The 21401-nt window shown below is 38.6% G+C and overlaps 1 protein-coding gene across 10 annotated transcripts in view; it reads right to left on the minus strand.

Moving 5' to 3' along the window:
* Positions 1–2465: 2465 nt before the first annotated feature.
* MOBP (myelin associated oligodendrocyte basic protein) overlaps positions 2466–21401 on the minus strand; it is a 182792-nt gene continuing 163856 nt past the window's right edge. For 4 of the 10 annotated variants that reach the window (XM_032345989.1, XM_032345821.1, XM_032345610.1 and 1 more), the window contains 3 exons: positions 15263–15482; positions 4605–4688; positions 2466–4491 (listed from right to left, as the gene is read on the minus strand). In XM_032345989.1, coding sequence (XP_032201880.1) covers positions 15443–15482 — 40 coding nt within the window. In that variant the 3' untranslated portion in view covers positions 2466–4491; positions 4605–4688; positions 15263–15442. Of the gene's footprint in view, positions 4492–4604; positions 4689–12881; positions 14546–15101; positions 15483–21401 lie in introns of those variants that run through there. The other 6 variants (XM_032346072.1, XM_032345691.1, XM_032345731.1 and 3 more) reach the window with 6 other exon arrangements.

Here is a 21401-nt window from a genome sequence, read left to right on the forward strand (position 1 = left end):
TTCACTCATTTTTTTTGCTTCTTTAATTTTTATCTAATAATTTATCTAATTTTTAAACCTTTATTTATTTAAGTAATCTCTCCACCCAATATGGAGCTCAAACTCACAATTCTGAGATCAAGAGTCACATGACTCTCTGCTGAGCCACCCAGGCACCCCTGATTCTTTAATTATAAAATCTCCTTAGAAAGAAAAACCTCATTCAAAATTTATATTTTTATGGCATATTTTCCCTTTATTTCATCATTTTCCTTTTACTTTTTAAATACCTTTGGTACTTTTTCACCAACATGTTTTTTTTGTTTGTTTGACATTACACACCAAATATTTTTTGTTCATCAGTGTCCGTTTAACATTTTTCTGACGTCAGTAGGACTTTTTTCCCCCTTGGAATGAGGCCAAGGGGTCTACTACAGGTAAAAAAGCTTGTTCTGATTGGCCATCTGAGGCATATAACCCCACGATAATAAAAATAATAAAGAGATAGGATGCAGAGCCCCTTCCTGTGTGAAGTGAATCATTATTGAATAAATGGTTATAGCAACATGGCATAATTTGCAATAGTGCACATGTGCTGGTTAGTTGATAAAACTCAGTGCAGCTTTCAGGAGACGCCTCTATCCATGGTGCAGACATTTCTGGGCATACTTAGGGAAGATTGTGATTTACTGCTGGAAAGATAGGAGAAAAAAAACTCTTAAAGATCATCCTGGAATAATCAGAAACCCTGGTTCTCCCCAGTCCACTGGCATCCTTGACTACCCACATATATCACATTTCACAGAGATTTTTACAATAGTCATAGTGTATGGTGATATCCTTCTGACTATGTCCCGCTGCAGGTCCACAGCATCTGATATTTTCAAACTGTTGGTTATAAAACTTAAGTGTAGGCCTCACATGATTTGTATTAATCAATACACAGCTTTTTAAGTAAAAAATTTCAGAGACCAGGTATGTTTTTCAGGCAAATCTATTTTATCTTTTTTTTTTTTTTTACATCATTATGGACTTACGCCTCTTTGATACCTTAGGGCAACTTTGCTTTCTTTCAACATCCCTAAGAGCCACAAGCTAATCCTGATTTTTTTTTCCTCTGCCCAGAATTATGAAATCAACTATCCCCCAAGGGTATCTGTCTTTTTTACTAGAAAATAGTTTTAGAAGCCACAAGCACTAGTTCTACAAATAAGCTTGTTCCACATTCTGACTGGAATTTGGCAAGATGATAGCAAAAATATCCAACAGCATGAATCATTGTAGGGACAGAACAGATAAAGTCTCCTTTAAAAAATGTCAGAATTTGGGGGCGCCTGGGTGGCTCAGTGGTTTAAGCCGCTGCCTTCAGGTCATGATCTCAGCGTCCTGGGATCGGGTCCCGCATCGGGCTCTCTGCTCCGCGGAGAGCCTGCTTCCCTCTCTCTCTCTCTGCCTGCCTCTCCATCTACTTGTGATTTCTCTCTGTCAAATAAATAAATAAAAAATCTTTAAAAAAAAAATGTCAGAATTTGTATTGATATTTTCAATTCACCTCTATTTTAGTAAGTTCTTCTTTCCTTACTCTGATAGAAGAGTTTATTCATCCATTTCAATTTTTCAACAACTCATTTTCCTTGTTTTCATTAATGTTAATTTTTAAAAAGCTCTGTATTTATCATACCAAACCATGGGTCTAAATATCAGCATTGCCTCCTCCAAATTCAGAAGGCTCTGAATTTCTTCTGTTTTGAACTTCAGCTCAGCCATTCTGAAACTGACTCCAAAGTGTGGCGCTCCCATTGATTCTTTGGTTAGCACTGTCTTCACACTAATATCTGGAAGGGAAGCAGCCCAAGCCTTTGTGTAGGAGAATACCAAAGAAACTAAGAGTTCAGAGCACTCAGTATGATACCCTGATGCCTTGTTTGCATAATAAAAGACAAAAAATGCAGGTGATACACAAATACCCCTTCTTAAAATTAAAAAAAAAAAAATCCACTGTCAATTATCTCTGTTTGAGCTCCCAGTTTGATTTGATTTGATTTTTCCTTCTTATTTATTCTTTCACTAGTGCCTTTGTATATCTATGTGACAGGATTTTTAGTTAAAAAAACTGCATTTCCTGCCCTTGGGTACTAGTGGGTACACCAACTTACAAGAGTCGGCTGCATTCATCACCCCTGATTCTGCACTCAGTGACATCATGCTCACAGCCTGCAATCAACCATAGCAGAAGTGTTTACACCATGGAAATTGGCAAACACTATAAATCAGGGCTTTCCACCCAAAAATCCTGTTGTCAGGCATTTACAGGACAACTCTGGGTTCAGCTTTAGGACAACTCAGTTTTTCCAAAACCAGTCAAAATATCAGAACATAAAATCAATTAACATACAGAATTATCAGAGTTAATATGCCAAACATTATGGTCAAGAATCCCCACTTAAGAAGTTTACATAGAATAGCATTTGGAGCTTTATGTAATCTTTGCAGTATTCATGGCATAATGCTTCCCAGAACCAACACTTAGAAGACCAAAAAAAAAAAAAAAAAAAAGGCCACAATTGGATTATAGCACATTTTAGTTATAATATCCACTTAGTTATCCACTAGTTTCAAGTAATTTCCAGATATTTTTTATCCATCCCCAGGGGTTTTATTTCCACAACAGACAAACACAGACAATTCAGTAATTTCTAGTTATTAACATTTCTGTGGTATTATCCAGTTTTTTAACATAAGTTAATATACACCATGCTCTTTCCTTCTCAATTTTGCATTCTGTAATATCTGTGTCTTCTGAGTGATATAGAGGATAGAACCAAGGAAGTTACTAAGTATGAGGTCTGGCTCTGCCAAAATCTAAAATGGGCTGAAGGAATATTAAGTTTCCTTATTAGGTTTGAGTGGGGCTGGCCGACAAATTTGATCTTTCTAGTGGACTGTCATGGCACCCCTGGTGTCATTCCCAGGAATGTAATGTCCTCACCTATCTCATTGTTAAAAAGTGTTCATAGTAGAGGTTCTCATTTTGTTGTTCATTTAGCACCCGAGTTTAGGCAGGAGAAACGTTTCTACCTGAGGGCTTTGTGTAGTTCAATTCCCCTGCCTTTTTATTGCCACTTGCCCAGAGAAGTGGCCTCCCCAGCTGAGAAAGCCAAATGCTCTGACTTGTTCTTCCAGTTGCCTTGGGAGTACTTGGCTTGATTCTGCTTTGCAGAGGAATAGTCTTCTGAGCTGGATCTTACCTGAGTCTAGCATTTTTCCTCCCTACTCTCTGGTTTCCCTCTCCCCCAAACCCCACACCTTAAGCAGACTTCCTCTGGCATTGCCCCATATTCCCACTTGCCTTTTAAACTTGGCTGGGTCTGGCTGTGCTCACTCAAGGACACAGAGCCACAGCCTTGTTGGAGTGTCAGGCATCTGCCTGTGCTTGGCCACCCAACCCCCAGCACAAGACTGCTTCAGATGCCCTCACTCTCCTGAGTTTCCTCTACTAATACTACCCATTTTACATCCCTCCACATTCTGCAACATTCCATTATCTTCTACTGTGCTTTCCTACCTATTGCTACAGGAAGGTTGGGAGGGATGGTGTATTCAACTCTACCCCTTTTGTCCACATGTCAGAAATCTGCCTGAAGCCACAGCACAACCCAGGTCCAAAATGAGCAAGTGTTCTGTTCTCTAAGACTTGTAACCTTGGAAAGACCCCAGGCTGATCATGAGTCTCCCACTTATCCCGCCAAACTCCTTTGTGTCTGGCTAATATTGTTGACTATTTCTATATAGGTTTTAATCTCTTATTTCTTCAAGCCAGGAATTATTTCATATCTTCCTTTTGACTTCTGGGGGATAGATATTTTTTAGATAGGCTTTCATTTTTTGTTGTCATTTTTTAAAATCTATTCCATTATAGAGAGCATTTGAGATATCATGGTTTCTGCTTATCGCACAATTATAGTATTATGGGTCATTAAAATGTATGCATGGGGCATCAGATTGCATTTACCATCAATTGTTTGCTTTTTATATTCTTCATTTGTCTTACAAATTTATGTACCTGGTATAGGTATATATGATTCATTTGTTTTAACTGCTGTTAAGAATTTTATTTATAAGTATACCATTGTTGATTTACTCATTCTATTAGTGAACATTTTTATTAATTCCTTTCTCTTTCTCTCTCTTCTTTTCCAATAGCAAACAATTCTTTACTGAATAGATGTATGTGTGCCTCCTTTTCTCATGAATGCAAGTTTTCTCCAGGATCAGTACCTAGAATTATAATTGCTTGATCATAAGTTATATAATATCTTGTTTTGCTAGCATCCCCATTTTGTACCACAGAAGTATTACAATAGTTTATAAATTTTCATCAGTGGCTTATCAGAATTTTTCCCAAAACTTGATAAATTTTTATTTTTGCCATTATGGTGGCTATACAACCATATTTTTTTGTGTGCATCCCTGAAGAAAGATATATATCTTCAGATTGAAGGAACTTGAGTCCTAAGCAAAATAAATAAAAATAAGTCTATACTTAGTGACATCATAATGAAAATTCAGAAAATGAAAGACAAAAAGAAAAATCTTAATCCAAAGAAAAATAACAATTTACTTACAATGGAAGAACAAGTAGACTGACAACATATTTCTCATTGGCAGTGACAGAGGTCAGAAGACAACAGAGGGGTATCTTCACAAGGCTGTTAAGGGAAGAAAGACCTGTCATATTAGAACTCTATATTATTCTCCCAGAGGTTGTATCTGCACATCCTCAACTTGCCTCCTTCATCTTGCTTCAGAAAGATACTTCCCTTTGACCAAATGGTAGAGTAGGTGTCTGAAGCTGGGCAAATCTTAGAGCCTCATGCCCTCTGGTCTCATGACTGGTTCAAAGAGTAGGTATATAAACAAAGAAAGAAAGAGCTCTCTTTCCATGCATTGTCTTCCTTTTGGTCTGTTCCATCTAAGAGTACTTATAGGAAGATTTTCAGGAAGAAAGAGAGAGGAAGAGGGAGAGAGAGAAAAAACTTTAAAGTTTCTAGTCAGAGTTCATTTTTTAAGTGACTGGAGGTATAGGAGTAGCAGAGGGCAGGTAGGGTGTATAGATGGGAAAAATGTAGCCCAACCACTGTGAGAGATGGGAGACAGAGGCAACAAAAAATGGCACCAGATAAAAATGCTGACCATCAGTGGATGAACTTTAATAGGCTCCACCTACCAACAACTTAACCAAGGAAACAGAGCATCTTAATGTGTGCATAGTCCCTTCACAAGCACAGAAACTGCAGATCTAATATCCTTGTATCATACACCTATGCTCTTTTTATTCAAATGTAAGACAACATAGTCCATTTACATCACAGAATTTCAGACCTGGGAATTTTCTTAAAGGTACCCTTTCTTTGCATAGATGGGTGAATCAAAGGCCAGAGATTAAAGTATTTGGAGCAACATAGCTGAGTAGTGACAGACACAGAGACAGAACTTGGATCTCCTAAGCCCAAGTCACTTCTTTTCCCAGTCACACCATCTCTGCACCCATAGGGACTGAATTTTTGAAGTGGCCTTCCTAATGTTCCTGGGATAATTCTCTGTAGTAGACATGTTCTAAATGCTATCTATCCACTATGTCCTTTTTTTCTCTTCCCATGTCTCTCCATTTTCCTCTGCTAGAAAGTTATTGGGTTTAATGTTAAAGCTGATGTCCTAAAACCCTGCCATTAAGCTGAAGACCCCACCGCTACTTATGAGGGGGGTTAGCCCATGTCATCATAATAACCAAATGGAGTGGGAAAAGGTATCTTGCAGAAGATAGTATACTGATGTGGGAAAATCAAAGGTGACCCAGCAATTTGGTGTGGACTCTACTCCAAGTCCTCCTTAAATTCATGCTCAACATGTTAATGCATTTCAAAAAGAAAAAAATCCTACCCCAAATGAAGTGAAGCCTTAAAAAGACACTATAGCAGAAGACCACCTCATAATCCAATTGGTAATACTTAGATTTTGTCATCAAGTCTACTTTATTCTCTTTCCAAAGTCTTTCTCTTCATATGTCTTATTCCTTTGGAGTTTCTTTCCTCCTCTGCCATGAACTTCCCCTTCCTTTGTCCAGAGTCCTTTGCCTCCACCCTAGGACTGTAAACACCACTTGGCAAGGCACAGTGTTTTAGTTAGCCAAAGATCTCATGTTCCTCAAGGTTGCCCCACCTCAGGGAGCTAAGTTTGTTCGGTGAGGGGTACGGATAGTGCATGCAAGGTTGTCTGCCCAGAGTATGGGACCAACACATATTTTTCGCAGTCCAGTGTTGCTCTAGGTATTGTCCTATATCAATAAACAAACCAACTAGACTCTATTTGATCACAATACTCAGGTTCCTGAAGTTCTGTATGACTAAGAACAGGTAAGCTGACCTCTATCAACTAGAACTCTTTATAATATTCCTCCAGAAAATTTATTTCTATGTAAGTGTGTTAAATTTTTTAGACTCAAAGATTTCATCTTCTTTGGTCTGCACAACAGCCCTGAAAAGGGAAGTTTGGCTTAAATGACTTGCCTAAAGTAATGAAAAACAAAGCCATGCCCCAGCTCAAGTATTGTTATGCACATAAATGGTCTTTCCAGCATTCCTGCACATTTTCCTGAAACTTTCTTTGAACCACTACTTTGAACACCAACAGTTGGAAAACTTACTAATTTACTATATTTACTCCAACATGAATGTATTGAAATTGTACAGAATAGCCAAGATATAGACAACAGGATAAGAAATATCAAAAATTTAGAAATCAATATTTTTAGAAATCAGATGATAAGTTTTTTTATAAATCAGGTTATACTAAAAGGTTAACATATTCAAATGAAATCTTACTTTATAAGAATTAATTCAGATAAAACTTAAATATGAATACCAATAGTAATATTGCTTGGGGCAGAGGAAAAGTGATTTGGCCCAGACCCATACTCACACCCTTCCACCACAAGACTATCAACCAATAGAGCAAGCACCTGTATACAACCTGTATACAACCAATAGAGCAGTGCATCTATGAGCCCTGGTCTCTGTCCAGTATGGGTTGAGGAAATGGTACCATACACTTTGGGGCTCTCAGTTATCCTCTGGAATAGTTATCTGAGCTTTGTCTCTAAAGCCCTGATGGCTGGAAATTTCACTTCTGAGACTCTAATTAGTACTCAGTAAGTCTCAAAACAATTTTTTTTTCTTCAATATATTTTCATTATTTATTCAATCAGCAAATATCAACCCAGTTGACCAGGGATACTTGTGATGGCCACACTTATCTCTCGATCACCTGCAGATACTTTTGTTTTGATCTCTTAGATACAAGTAAAAAAGTACTTAGTGCTCCTGGGTTCCAAGTAAGGAGGGTTCCTAAAAAAACATGGATGAAGATCAAAGTTCAGGTGGTCCCCTAAAAATTTAAAGTGGGAACTCAGATTTTTTTTTAATTTTTTATTTTTTATAAACATATATTTTTATCCCCAGGGGTACAGGTCTGTGAATCACCAGGTTTACACACTTCACAGCACTTATGGGAACTCAGATTTTAAGACAAAATGAGTTCTGTATCTAGAAAGAAATCACATACACACAAGCCTGATTTTTCCCCTGTGTAAATAATGTTCTCAGATAGGGTACCTTGATGGCTCAGTCAGTTAAGCATCTACCTTTGGCTCAGGTCATGATCCCAAGATTCTGGAATCGAGTCCCACATCAGGTTCCCTGCTCAGTGGGGAGTCTGCTTCTCCTTGTCCCTCTGCCTCTCCCCCAGGTTATGCTCTCTCTCTCCCACTGTCTTAAATAGATGATAGAATAGATAGATAGATAAAAAATACTGTCCTGGAGTAAACAAGTTTGTGGCATAATGCATCCTTGCATGAGAAAGTCACTATATAACATGATTCCAAATCAGTTATATCCCAGAGAGAGTTAAAAATGTTCAGAACACAGAGCTGCCTTGAGAAGCAGCTATATGAAGATTTATTGGGTGATATATGTGGACTAATGTTTTTTCATTTTCACAGCAACTTGAATTTTGCAAGTCAGAAGAGAGAGGAAATTGGAATGGCATGTCAACCAAATCTCCTTCTGTATGGTAAAAGACATCACTATGTTTACCCCCCTACCTTCCATCTGCATATGATTTTGAGCAAAAGGAAAACAGGGAGTGGAAGGGAAAGAAACCACCTCCCCCAGGACACACGAAGCAGCAGAAGGAAAGAAACCACAAAAAGGAAAGCATAGGGGCGCCTGGGTGGCTCAGTAGGTTAAAGCCTCTGCCTTCGGCTCAGGTCATGATCTCAGGGTCCTGGGATCGAGCCCCACATTGGGCTCTCTGCTCAACGGGGAGCCTGCTTCCTCCTGTCTCTTTGCCTACTTGTGATCTCTGTCTGTCAAATAAAAAAAACGAAATCTTAAAAAAAAAGAAAAAAAAAAAGGAAAGAATATCTCTCCCTCCCCTCTGCTACCCACATACACATTTGATGCCAAATGCTTCCAGATCTTCCTTTGGACTCCAGAGATTCTCTTATTAGGACTCCAAGAGTTCAGTGAAGTGAAACTCACACTAGAAGAAAGGGGTGAGTATCACATGAGAACCTAAGTTCAAGTATTTGACTGAAAACTTTTGGAAGTATGAGACAATGCAAATATCAGCAAATTAAAATTGTAGGTGAAAGCAAGTTAAGGAAGTAGAAATAGCCCTGACATAACCATCCTAATGGAGATTAGCACATTTGCAAGACACATTGAGTGGTAGCTTGGCAGCAAGCCATGTGGGAAGGCAAGGAAAACTGGACTTGGAGGGAACTGGAGCCAAAACAAACCCGGCTTTGGGTCATCACCCCATCTGGATCATTCTTGGTGACCTGACAAGTGGGGATCCGATAACTCAAAGTGTTGATGGTTTGGGCAGAATCTCAGCTAACATCTGGGAACAAGATCTGGGGAGGACAGAATGAAACCCAGAACAATAAAAATGTATGAGAGTTGTTGGTAGGTCTACTGGAAATCTAAAAACCAAGTTCTTTTGTGAATGTAAGTTGTAGAAAAACAGATGAGTGAGGAAAGAGATGCAAGTTGGAAGAAAGACAGGAGCTGGAGGAGAGGAAGCTGTAGCCATTGGAAATGGTGGAGTGGAGACAAGGCTGTGGTCTCCTCCTGTCACTGGCTGTTCCCACCTTCCCAGCCCTACCTCCTGAGATCAGCAAGAAAATCAGGGGAGATATCAAGTCTCAGAAAATAGCTGTGGCTTAGGAAAATAATGGAGTTGAAGTTCTGAATAAATGTGCTTTGCAGATGACACTACTTGTTCTTCATCTTTGCATCAGAGGAGAAAAATCATAGAGAAGAAAATAAACAGGATCATTTTAAAAATAAGAGTGAGTTGGCAGATTACCATAGTAAAAAGATAAAGAGTCAGGGAAATCAGATGGTACCAAAATCCACATTAAAAAGAGGTGAAGAAAACAGACACCATTTATATTCCAAGCCAAATAATGAGTTATCAACAAGGCAGCAGCTGGAAGACAAAAGTTGGAAAATTATTCTTTTTTGTTTGTTTGTTTGCTGCTTATAGGCAAAGCTCTCGTTTAAAATTAAAGGCAAAATCTTGCAGCTGGCAGTAGAGATCCATAATGATCTCCATCAGCAGAAAACTAAGATTCTGTTAAAGGGTGTGACTCAGAAAGTTTATAAGCCACAGGGAAAGAACAGAGGCTTTTGGGGGCAGAAGGGGATGTTCACAGATGATTCAAGAAATGGAGAGGGAACATAGATTGTGTATAAATCTATTAGATCACTATGTGAGGGTAAAGAAAGCCTAAGATACCAGATTTTTTTCTTTTTGGTGCATTAAAATTTATTCCTGGATGGAAAAGAGTTGTTGCCTTCCCTGAGACAGGAATTGCAAATAGCAAACCCAGAATCTGGTGTACTTCAGAGATTTCAGACATAAAACCAAATCCAGGAAGATCACTAAACAACTTCTATCAATAAGAGGTCCTGGCTCCCATGGGCACTCCCTGTGAGTACTGGGGTATTCTACTCCCCACTGCGCAATTCACTTGGAAGAAGCATGCCTGGAAGTGGATTAGCTGTGAATGGGCTGCCACCCATGTAGGTTAACCTGGGGGGTGTCAGGAAAAACTTTATCCTTGATCTTTGGGCACACAAAATTTAATTGATGAGAAGTAGCCATAATGTCTACTGAGTGCTGTACCCACTGAAAGACAGACTACCCAACCCTCCGTGATGGTATTAGGCACAAAGAGATATCTCTATTTCAGCATTAATCAAACAGATTTGCTTAGAGTTCAAAGTGGGCTGTGCATGAACCATCACCTGGGTCAAGGGATCATTTCTAGTTTCTGATAATATATATACCTCTAATATTGTTCAAGTGTGGCTTCATTAACAAAGACTGGGCCCCAAATCTCTTACTTTCTGCAATGAGGGCTGGTTTTGACTAATGCTGATGCAAATAACTTCTTATCTTTATCAAGAATATGTGTCACTAACCTAACAGATGAAGACTTCCAACAGTCATCATCATCATCTTCTCAAACATGGACCCAGACAGTCCCAACTTTTCCTCTGGGTGAGCTTCCATCTCCTAACTAAAGGAAATCTTGGAAACCTAGACCCTCTTGCTGTAAAAGTATCTTCTTTCTAGGCATCATTACTTGAGATTATCTACCTCTCTCTCTACAAAGTATTTATAGCCTTTGGGCTCTAGAGAGGAGTGCACTACTCTCTCCAGATACCACCGTTGGGCTCCAAGGGCTTCCAGCCTCAGTTATGAATGGACTCTTGGCACAGTGCATGTGCTTCAAAATCCAAGTAATATTTGCAGTTCTCTGGTACTTAAATTTAACACTATTTTAGAACTGAGTTTTATTGTTCTGAGATCTTTTTAACCAAATGACTCAAATCTGATAGATATTTGATTTGTATGAAGACTACCACTTAACTCTAACCTCTCGTTTTCTCCACTCCCTGCAAACCTATTTTATGTGTTATTGATGTAGTTTAGTTAATGTAGCTTATACTACAGAAATGGATTTTTAGTACCATGTTGAATATAATATTCCAACGTAAATTTGCTTAAAAAAAAAGTATAGGTATAATTATCAGGACTGTTCGCTGATCTATGAACTTTTGCTCATCCATTCTTTGGATAAACCTAGTCAGTTGATTCTAAGTCAAAACACTCAACTTGGCAGTGGGTGAGTTGTTGCCTAAGAGGAAATAATTTGTCACTGAAACACCAGTCAACTGAACCCAAAGCTATGATGCAATGCCAAATAGTACACTCTTTGATTCAATGAATCATTTAGAAAATCACTAGCATAAGTATTGTACCAGTATTTGCTCTCAGTTGAGATTGTCAGACCATTTGACTTCAGTGGAACCCCTCATCTATATAAAATTAGAAGTCAGCATAGACCCTAGAAGCTGCCTTAGTTGATGTGGAGCTGCAGCTTAGAGCCCTGTTGGCTCCATCTCCCTCTTATCTTATGATATTGTACCCCAAGGGCCCCAGGTCACCACCAATCTCAGTTGGGAAACTTCTAGGTTGCAACATGATAACAAAAAGGCCAAGATCATGGTTTTAGTGGTCATGGCAGCCATGGCCAACCTCTCCCACTTACAAACCCAAAGTACCATGTAGTATAGGATGGATGTATACTTGATATTTAACAGAAAGAAATTATTTTTATCACTATACTTAACCAACCCCCCTACAAGTGTGTATTTATGTTACCAACAAGAGTGAGTATGCAAAATCTCTCCAACTTAAAACCATATACTCTATTGTTGTGTTAATAGAATCATCTTTGTCTATTAAGAATGCTTCATTTTGTTTAGCAGAGATAATAAGTACCCATTAATGGTGTTATTAGTGGGATTGAGACATGTGCTATGGAGTCAGTCCAGAAACCCTCCCAGGACCCTTTAGGCCTGAGTTTCCACATCTGTCTGGTGTTGGAAGAGAGTCCAGATGGACATTCAACAAACTACTCTCTCAGAGCACAGTCCCATCTTGCTGTGATTTGTCAGAATTTTTATGGCGTCCCATAGTGAAAACTTCCTTGTGATTCTTTATTCCTTGAGAAGTTTAGATTCTGCATTTCTTTCTCTAATTCTTTCATCATCCATCTGAGACCATATGGGACTTAAGTTTAGATCTGGGATTTATATCTAAATATGAAATTGTAGGCAACCACTTAGTGGCAAAATGTTGCCTTGAATTGTTAGTTAATTAATTAAATTCCTCTGTAGAAAGTTTTTTTTTGTTTTAAAGAAGATTTCAAAGATCTGAAATGAAGTGATCTCTTCATAATCCTGTTCACTGTCCTTATATCTCTGACCCTCAACACCACCTACTACCCCATCATGAATAGCTCACTTCACCACTGACATCAAGAGGAAATCAAAGCCATAGGCAGAAACAGCCTCAAGCTCCTGCCTCTAACACTGCAAACCCACCAAAATCTATATCCTCCCTTCCTCCTTCTCCCTTTTCCACTGAAAAGGAACCCATACTCTGTGCCTGATCTCCTCACTTGTGCCCTACTTCCTCCACTCTTGACTCCCTCAATATCTCTTCTTCCTTTGTATACCCACTCCGCTGCTTCCTTACCAGCAGCTTTCACCATACTCAAGCATCTCCTGAGTTCATGGAATGCTCCAGCTACTGGACTATCTTCTGCTTCCCTTCATGGTCAAATTCCTGTTCCTCACCTCCTATTTACTCCAAGAGTGCCCTAAAATGTCACCAATAGTTCCTTATTGTTACATATAATTTAGCAATAAATTTTGAGATACTTCTCAAAAGTATCTAAACTTTTGAAAAATTATTCCTATTTAAAAAACAACAAGCAAACATCTATTCAGTCAGTAAGTATTTATTGAGTTCTTCCTAGTGCTGGGAATTGAAGATGTAGCAGGAAACAGGTGTTGGTGATCATCGAGGTTACATTAAGAGCAGAAGGAGAGCTAAGCAATAAACAAGTAAATAAGTGAACAAGATAATTCCCAAGAGTGATAAGTGCTGTGAAGACAAATACAACTAAAAAATCTAAAGTGGTGGGATAGAGAGTAACTATGGAAACCTCAGTCAGTTTCCAAGGGAAACATCTCTGAGATGATATTTGAGCTGAAGTCACCAGTGCAAAGATCTTGGACCAGAGCATCACAGGCAGAGTGAATAGCAAGAACAGAGCCCCGAATGAACATAAGCACTGAGTAGCTATGACAACATATTGTTTATACATACAAAAGTAGACAACAGAAAGAAGACAGGAAACTGTCATCTTGCTGGGTAGGGAAAGGGCTTCTGAGCTGCAAATGGGGTAGATAAAACCTGGAAGGGCAATAAGTCTTGTACCCTTAGGGCTGGAGCATAGTTCCAGCTCCCCTCCACTATTCTCCTAAGTAGAAAAGTGTTGGAGGGTTGAGGATGAGTGGGATTTGGATCAACTGTCTGTATTTCTCACCCTTTGGTCCCAACTTTAAAGCCAAAAAACAAATCAGCCAAGCTTGGGCTTACAACAAGCTGAGATAGCTTCTGGAGTGGACCCCACTGGAGCCTCAAGAGAGATGAGCCCACCCCAACTGCTCTCCTTCCATCCCCCAACTCTGAGATGAGTAAGGAAAGTGGTCCAAGACAGGTTCCTGCAAGGCTGCTGCTGGGCAAACAGTAGAACCCTAAGTCAGGGTCAGGCCCCCGAAAGGGAGACTATTAGTATGTGATCTTCTCATGTGGTCAGTTTCAGTGGTCAGAGTCCTCTTGGGGGAAACGGAATTTCATGAGACTTGGAGGGGCTCTCCAGGATTTGTGCCTGAGAGAGAAAATGAGAGCCCAAAACTATTTCCCCAAAGCCAAGTTCCCCAACAATACACAAACACACACACCAGTCAACAGGAGGGCGAGATGATCTGAAAGTCCTCCAATTAACCTAGGGGCAACCCCCACCAACAGTGTGTGTGTGTAGGGATGTAGTCTAACAAGGGCAGAGTCAGGGGTTATTTCCTATGCCCCTGACTGAGAGTCCATACTTAAGGTTAAAGTTCTTCCCAAGAGTCTCTGGCTATAAATATTGGGAGAAAATTAGAGATGAAGTCAACTCCCAACCTTACTCCATTATAATTGGGTTCAGACCTGCACACATCATGGGTTAACCTCCTACAAAGGAGGGAAATCTTGGACTACTTATCTACCCTAACTTCCCAATTCTTCACCCCTATCTCCCACTTAATTCTCCTTTCCCCAGGGTCAAGCTCCTGTCCTATTTTACCTGATCCCACTATAGTATGTGGAGGCATTAACCAGGGACAATAAAGAGGGACCAGTACTCAGATCTCCCCAGGAATTTGGGGCACTAGGGCCTGGAAATAGCAACTATTTGAGTACCCCTTCTGGTCCTACGAAGGGCCCTGGGGCCATCTGTCTGTGTCCTGAGGTGGGAGCACAGGAGAACAGAATCTCTGCTTCACAGATGGCTCCTCTCAGCATCGTTGTCTCCAGGAGCCTTTAGGAAAGGGCCAGGGAGTAAGTAAGAAAACTTGCCCAAGTTGAAGCAATTAATTCTAGAGTTAGATCTGTCCATATGGGTTAGAAAGGCTCAAAAACAGTGTCTTGGAATATTTGCTCTCACCCAGGCAGAGACCAGAAGACATTCACAAATCCCTGTGTGAGGTTGGTGACAGGGGCCTGGGGAGTGGGAGGGAGTTGCTTCTTCATGACTTTACTCTCATCTCTGACAGAGCACACTGGCTGAATTTAACATGTGGATTTAGACAACTCCTACCCTCCTTGGGAATTTCCTTGCATGTCTGGTTCATCTGCTAACCTAATATCTTACTCAAAAGAACTTGGATCTTCCCCAGAACCAACTGTACCTCTGACTGTGTGCTAGTACAGGGGAACTGGCTGAAGAGGTCAAATGAAAACCAAATGGCACAGGGAAAGAGAGGAACCAGGCAGAGGATGTTACAAAGAAGATCAAGAATCAAATGTCAAACTAGGCAACAGGATGCCAAAGATAGAGGGGAAAAGATATTGGAGGACAATAAAAGGGCTGATACCTGGCTATTCTGGTCCAAAGACTCTGGAGGTCTGTGCATGTTCTGTGAAAGACAGGACTGCAGCTGAGACTAAAAGAGCCATATACTGAGATCTGGAGCCCAAGGGGACACTGCTGGGACCCACCAACTGGAGTATGACACATAGAGATACCCCCTCTCACCTCCAGGCAGGCTGCCCGGCAACCCCTGCCCCGAGGGGACTGTGGGCATTGGTAGTTGCCACATCAACAGGTGTCTGCCCCTGCGCCATATTTGAAGCTAGGTGACTTGCCCAAGAGCACGTGAGTCAAGAAGCAGTGAGTCCAGGTCCTGAGGTGGTCCATTCACTTGAAACTCCTCCCTCACTTTTTCCGTGGGGTTGGCTTACTCCTCCTTTTCAATCTGGTTTACAAAAAAAAAACAAAAATCCATAGCGTTTCTAAGTGATGAACATTTTATCTGTGCTCAGTTAACATAATTGTGAATTTATAGATACATTTAGGGTTATTATTTCTCTGGGAAATCTAGCCTTAGAATTTCTTTTCTTAATTTCACAAATCTGGTAGTATCTGGCCAAAATAAAATGTTAACTTTTTCCTGGCCTAAGCCTAGAAAAATTATTCTTTTGAAGTTCTATATTTTGTACAATAATTATTGGTTTTTTGATTAATCACTGAAGATAATTTTAAGACACAGAAAAACACAAAGGAAATAAAAAATACCACCCCACTCCTTAAAAAAAAACTAGTTTTACTGACAATAGGCATAAAGACATGATGTACACTTATATACATTAAGGTATTTAAACTCACATTATAAAATTGTGGCCATATTAACATGTTGCTATTTTGATGGGGAACAGATTGTGTTCGGGAGATAAACAACACCCAGTAAAAACATTATATATATGTGTCTCCAAACAGTTGCTTGCAAGCTTGTTCTCCAACTGAGGGATTACATTTTATTAACCACAATTTATTTAGACAGCAGAACTCTATGTGACTACCTTGGAAATGAGGCCATGTCAAATAGTTTCAGAACATCATCAACGTTCTTAATTTAAAAATCAAACAAGAAAAAACCCCACCAAGATACAGACATTAGGAATCCCAACTTTTGTATCAATATGGATGGGACCGGAGGAGATTGTGCTGAGTGAAATAAATCAGGCAGAGAAAGTCAATTATAATATGGTTTCACTTACTTGTGGAGCATAAAGAATAACACAGAAGACATTAGAAGAAGGAAAGGAAAAGCGAATTGGGGTAAGTCAGAGGGAAAGACGAAGGGTGAGAGACTGTGGACTCTGAGAAACATTGAGGGTTTGGGAGGGGAGGGGAGTGGGGGAATGGGTGAAACTGATGATAGTTATTAAGGAGGACACATAGTGCATGGAGCCCTGGGTGTGGTGCATAAACAATGAATCTTGGAACACTGAAAAAATAAAATAAAATTTAATTTAATAAAAAAAGAAATGTGCCATACTTTTAACACTGAAAACTAAACTTATGAGAAACACAGTTTTTCCTATAACTGAGGGGGTTTTTTAAATTAGAAATAAGATTCACAGTCAGGTGTTAACAATACCATTTTCCAAAACCCAAAATTATATATCAAGCTAACAGGGCTGGATACCAAGAAAAATAAAAGAATAAATACTTTATTTTAACCTGTAGAATAAATTATAGCCGGAAAAGGTTGGAACACATCCCTGGAAATTTGAGAAGAAAATCTCTTTACATTTTCTGGATTGCTTCCACGAACTCGAGGCATGACAGCCTGTTCATAAAAGAATGTTCCATAAATCATGCTAGATATGAAACCCTGGGCGCTGGCACTGTCATGGAAGACCACAAATCCCAGGCATCACCCTGTGCGGGTAGCCCTGCAATCAGCCACTGTGGCATCCTAGATGGTGTGAGCTCCTTACTATCTAATTAGCCCTCCACTAGCAATGGCAGCTACATGGGTTCCCACTAAGGGTAGCCAAATTGTGCAGCAATAGCCCATGAACTCCAGTTCAACAAGGGGAAGCAACTGAATTGGGGAGGATCTGCTAGTGGCCAGGATTAAATGACACAATGTGTCTATTAAATAACAGTTCTAATAACATCCACTTACCTAACAGTATAAGATGATGAAAAATGCTCTTTACACTAACAACTGATGAGGAAGGTAAAATCCTCATTTTACAAATGGGAAAAATATAGCTTTCAAAGAATAACTTTGACAGACAGCAGAGCCTGGATTCAAACCTGATGTCAGAGACTTTGTCCTTCCCACTGTGCCAGAATGACAGCTAGGTTGTATTTTCAGGTCTTATTCACTCAGTAACATCAGCCAACTCCTGAATCAGGTCCTGGGGATATAAGTGTTAAGAGTCCCAGGTCCTGATTCATGAAGATTCTGGCAAGAGAGATGCACACTACTGTGTCTGAAATGTAGTAATGGAAGTAAAAGACAAGCTCAGGGGGGAGGTGGCCCTCTGATAGCAAGAACTGTGAAGACCCTTAAGTCAAAAGGCTATGCCAAGACTCCTTAGAAATTACAATATGATGAGTCTGCAGACACAAGAGAGGAGAAGTTCTATGCCTACATGAAATACTCTGTACATCATCCTCAAAGACCAAGTCAAAACAGGAACATAACAGGTCATTATTACACAAAAGTCAAATCTTACATAAAATGTCCTAGTCATCTTATTGTAGCACAGCTTTGAGGGATGAAAATTATAAAGACTCTCCATATAACAGAGCATCTAATTTGGGCTCTAACCTCCTTTAATGTTCCAGAAAGCCAATTTTGCAAGGACTTAATCTTGTTAAAATATTTCTCTTTAAAGAAAATGTTCAAGTGAAATAGTAGTTTAAACCATACAAAAATTAAGCATACATATTGAAAAGGGGGGAAAAAAAGCACCAAAAAAATTCACAGACGTGATTGTCAATGTAGAAAATCCCAGGGTCTGCCCCAGAAAAAAAAAAACTAGACTCAGTTTAGCAAGATCACAAGCTACATGATCAATATACAAAAATCAATTATGTTTTATATATTGTTAAATAAATTTTATATATTGACAATTATATTTTATATATTTTATATACATTGATATGCATTATATATCAGTTATATTTTATATATAGTATATATTTTATGTATATAATGCATGAAGTGCTTCATTATAAAGCAAACAAAATAAGTACAATATCCGTATGCTGAAAATGCAAAACAAAAAAGGTCTAAATGAATGGGCAGATATACCATGTCCATGGATTCAATATTGTTACAGTTTTCACCAAGTTGATTTATAAACTCAACACGACCCCATTCAATTCTACCAGAATATATTGTATAAATTCACACAATGACCCTAAATTTTGTATGGGAAAGTAGAGGAACTAGAATAATCACAACAAATTTCAAAAATAAAGAGGAGTGTTGGAGAATTCACACTAAACTGATTTCAATACTTACTGTAAGGCTATAGTAATAAAGTTGGTTAAAAGAACGGATATGTAAATTAACTAACAGAATAGAAAGTCCAGAAATAAACTCATACATTTAGTCAACCAATTTTTGACAAAATTGCAAAGGTAATTCAGTGGAGAATCTTCTCAATAAATGGTGTTGGAACAACTGAATGTCCATATGCAAAAAAAAAAAAAAAATTGACCCTCAATCCATACTTCACACTATTTACAAAATATTAACTCAAAATGGACAATAATGTAAATGTAAACTTAAAGTTTTAGATTTCTAGAAGAAAACATAAGAAAAAAATCTTTGGGACCCTGGGTTAGGCAAAGAATTCTTACATATAATACAAAAAACATTATCTATAAAAGGAAAAAAAAATTGAAAAATTGGGGTTCATCAAAATTTAAAATTTTGGTTCTTCAAAAGACATTGTTAAAAAAATGAGAAAACAAGTCAAGCTAGCCATAGACTGGGAGAAAATATTTGCAAAACATATATTTGATAAATATATTAAATTTCATATATTTGATTATGTATTTAATATATATCCAGATATATTTTTAAACTCCAAAAGCACAACAATAAGAAAAATAGCAACCAACTTTTTGAAATGGGCAAAAAATCTTTTGTTTAAAGATTTTATTTATTTATTTGACAGAGAGAGACACAGCAAGAGAGGGAACACCAGCAGGGGAGTGTGAGAAGGAGAAGCAGGTTTCCCAATGAGCAGAAAGATGTGGGGCTTGATCCCAGGACCCTGGGACCATTACCTCAGCTGAAGGCAGAGACTTAATGACTGAGCCACCTAGGTACCCCTAAAATGGGCAAAAAGATTGAGCACACACTTGACTAGTAAATATCACCCATCTTTTGTGGATGATATATAAGTTCATTTAAAGATCCTCAATGTCACTAGTCATTAAGAAAATACAAAATTAAAATTACAATGAGATAGCACTATACATTTATTGGAATGGGTAAAATTTTAAAAGCTGACAAAATGCAGAACATTCCACATTGCTAGTGGGAATACAAAATAATATAACCACTGTCTAAAACAATTTAGCAGTTTCTTACACATTTAAACATATATCTACCACATGGCCCAGCAATACCAGTTCTACTTATTTACTCAAGAGAAAAGAAAACTTACACTCACATGAATGTTTACAGCAGGTTTATTCATAATCACCAAAAACTGAAAACAATCTAAATACCCTTCAACTGGTTAATGGAAAACTACGATAGGTACATGCATATAATGGAATATTACTCAGCAATAAAAATGAAAAAACTGCTGATTCATGCAACAACATGGTTCAATCTCAAATGCATTATGCTAAGTTAAAGAAGACAGACTCAAGAGGGTACATACTGTACAATTCCATTTATATGACATTTTAGACTTATAAGACAGAACTATAGGGACAGAAAAGATTATTGGTTGTCACGTGTTTGGTGATTGACTGCAAAGAGGAAATACGAGGGAAATTTGGTGGGGGGATGAGGTGATGTCTCAACTGTGATGGCGGTTACATGATTGTGTGTCTAGAACTGTTTGCCAAAAAAGTCAAATGCTGCTGCATGCAAATTATATCTCAATAAACCTGATATATGTAGGTTATGTTTGGGATGGGTGGGTGTATTACATACATATATATGACACTTGTGGGGTCCATGCCTTTCTCCTTTATCTGAATGCACATAACTGAACTATGACTGCCCAAAAGTTAATAGTGCTAAGTGATATGATGAGCATAATTCTGCTTATACCCAACTACTACTGTCCTGATGTGTGTTATTTTCCAATGAGACACAGCTGCCTGGAAATAGACATGGTGAAGACAGATGGCTGGATTCACCCAAAGTTAGAGTTTTCCCAAAGACATGAGACAGATATTTAGAGGGTAGTGGACTTCAGGGTGCTTTTGAAAGAGATTAAAATGTCGAGCCATGGCTTCTAATTTAGAGAGGGAGAAAAGTGAAGAAAGGAGTTTGAATAGACTTTTTTTTCAGAGAAGACATACAGATGGCCAACAGGTACATGAAAAGATCTTTAACATCACTAATCAACAGAAAAATGCAAATCAAAAACACATGAGATACCATCAACACCTGTAAGAATGGCTGTTACCAAAAAGAGTGGAAATAACAAGTATTGGTAAAGATGTGGAGAACAGGCAACCCTTGCGGACTGTTGGTGGGAATGTAAATTGGTGCAACACTATGGAAAACAGCATGGGGTTTTCTCAAAAAATATAAAATAAAACAGCTATATGATCCAGCAATTTCATTTCTGAGTATTTACCCAAAGAAAATGAAAACACTAGCTCAAAGAGATATAGGCACCTCCATGTTCATTGCAGAATTATTTAAAATAGCCAAGATATGGAAATAAACTAAGTGTCCATCAATGGATGAATGGATGAATGGATAAAGAAACTGTGGCTTATATATACAGTGGAATATTATTCAGTCATAAAGAAGAATGAGATCCTGCCATTTGCAATAACATGGATATGCCTTAAGGACATTACACTAAGGGAAATAAAGAGAATGGATTGATGGTTGCCGAAAGCGGAAGATGGGGAGTAGGGGGCAGGAGAAATGAGTGCTGGGGTTTTTTTAGTTTAAATAAATTGGCTAATCTCTAATACAATACAGTACTATACAATATAATAAATATAAAAATCAAAATGCCAGAGGCAAAAAAAGGAGTCTAATGAATGGAGAATGAAAAACAAGGGTCAGACCACTAGTGACACCCAGTGAAGTTTAAGAACAGCTGTGGAAACATTAGACAAAGCAAGCTGTAAGAAAAGCAGACTTGATGTGGAGTTGAAT

This window comes from Mustela erminea, chromosome 1 (genome assembly GCF_009829155.1).
Source record: "Mustela erminea isolate mMusErm1 chromosome 1, mMusErm1.Pri, whole genome shotgun sequence".
In the NCBI taxonomy this organism is placed as follows: Eukaryota; Metazoa; Chordata; class Mammalia; order Carnivora; family Mustelidae; genus Mustela; species Mustela erminea.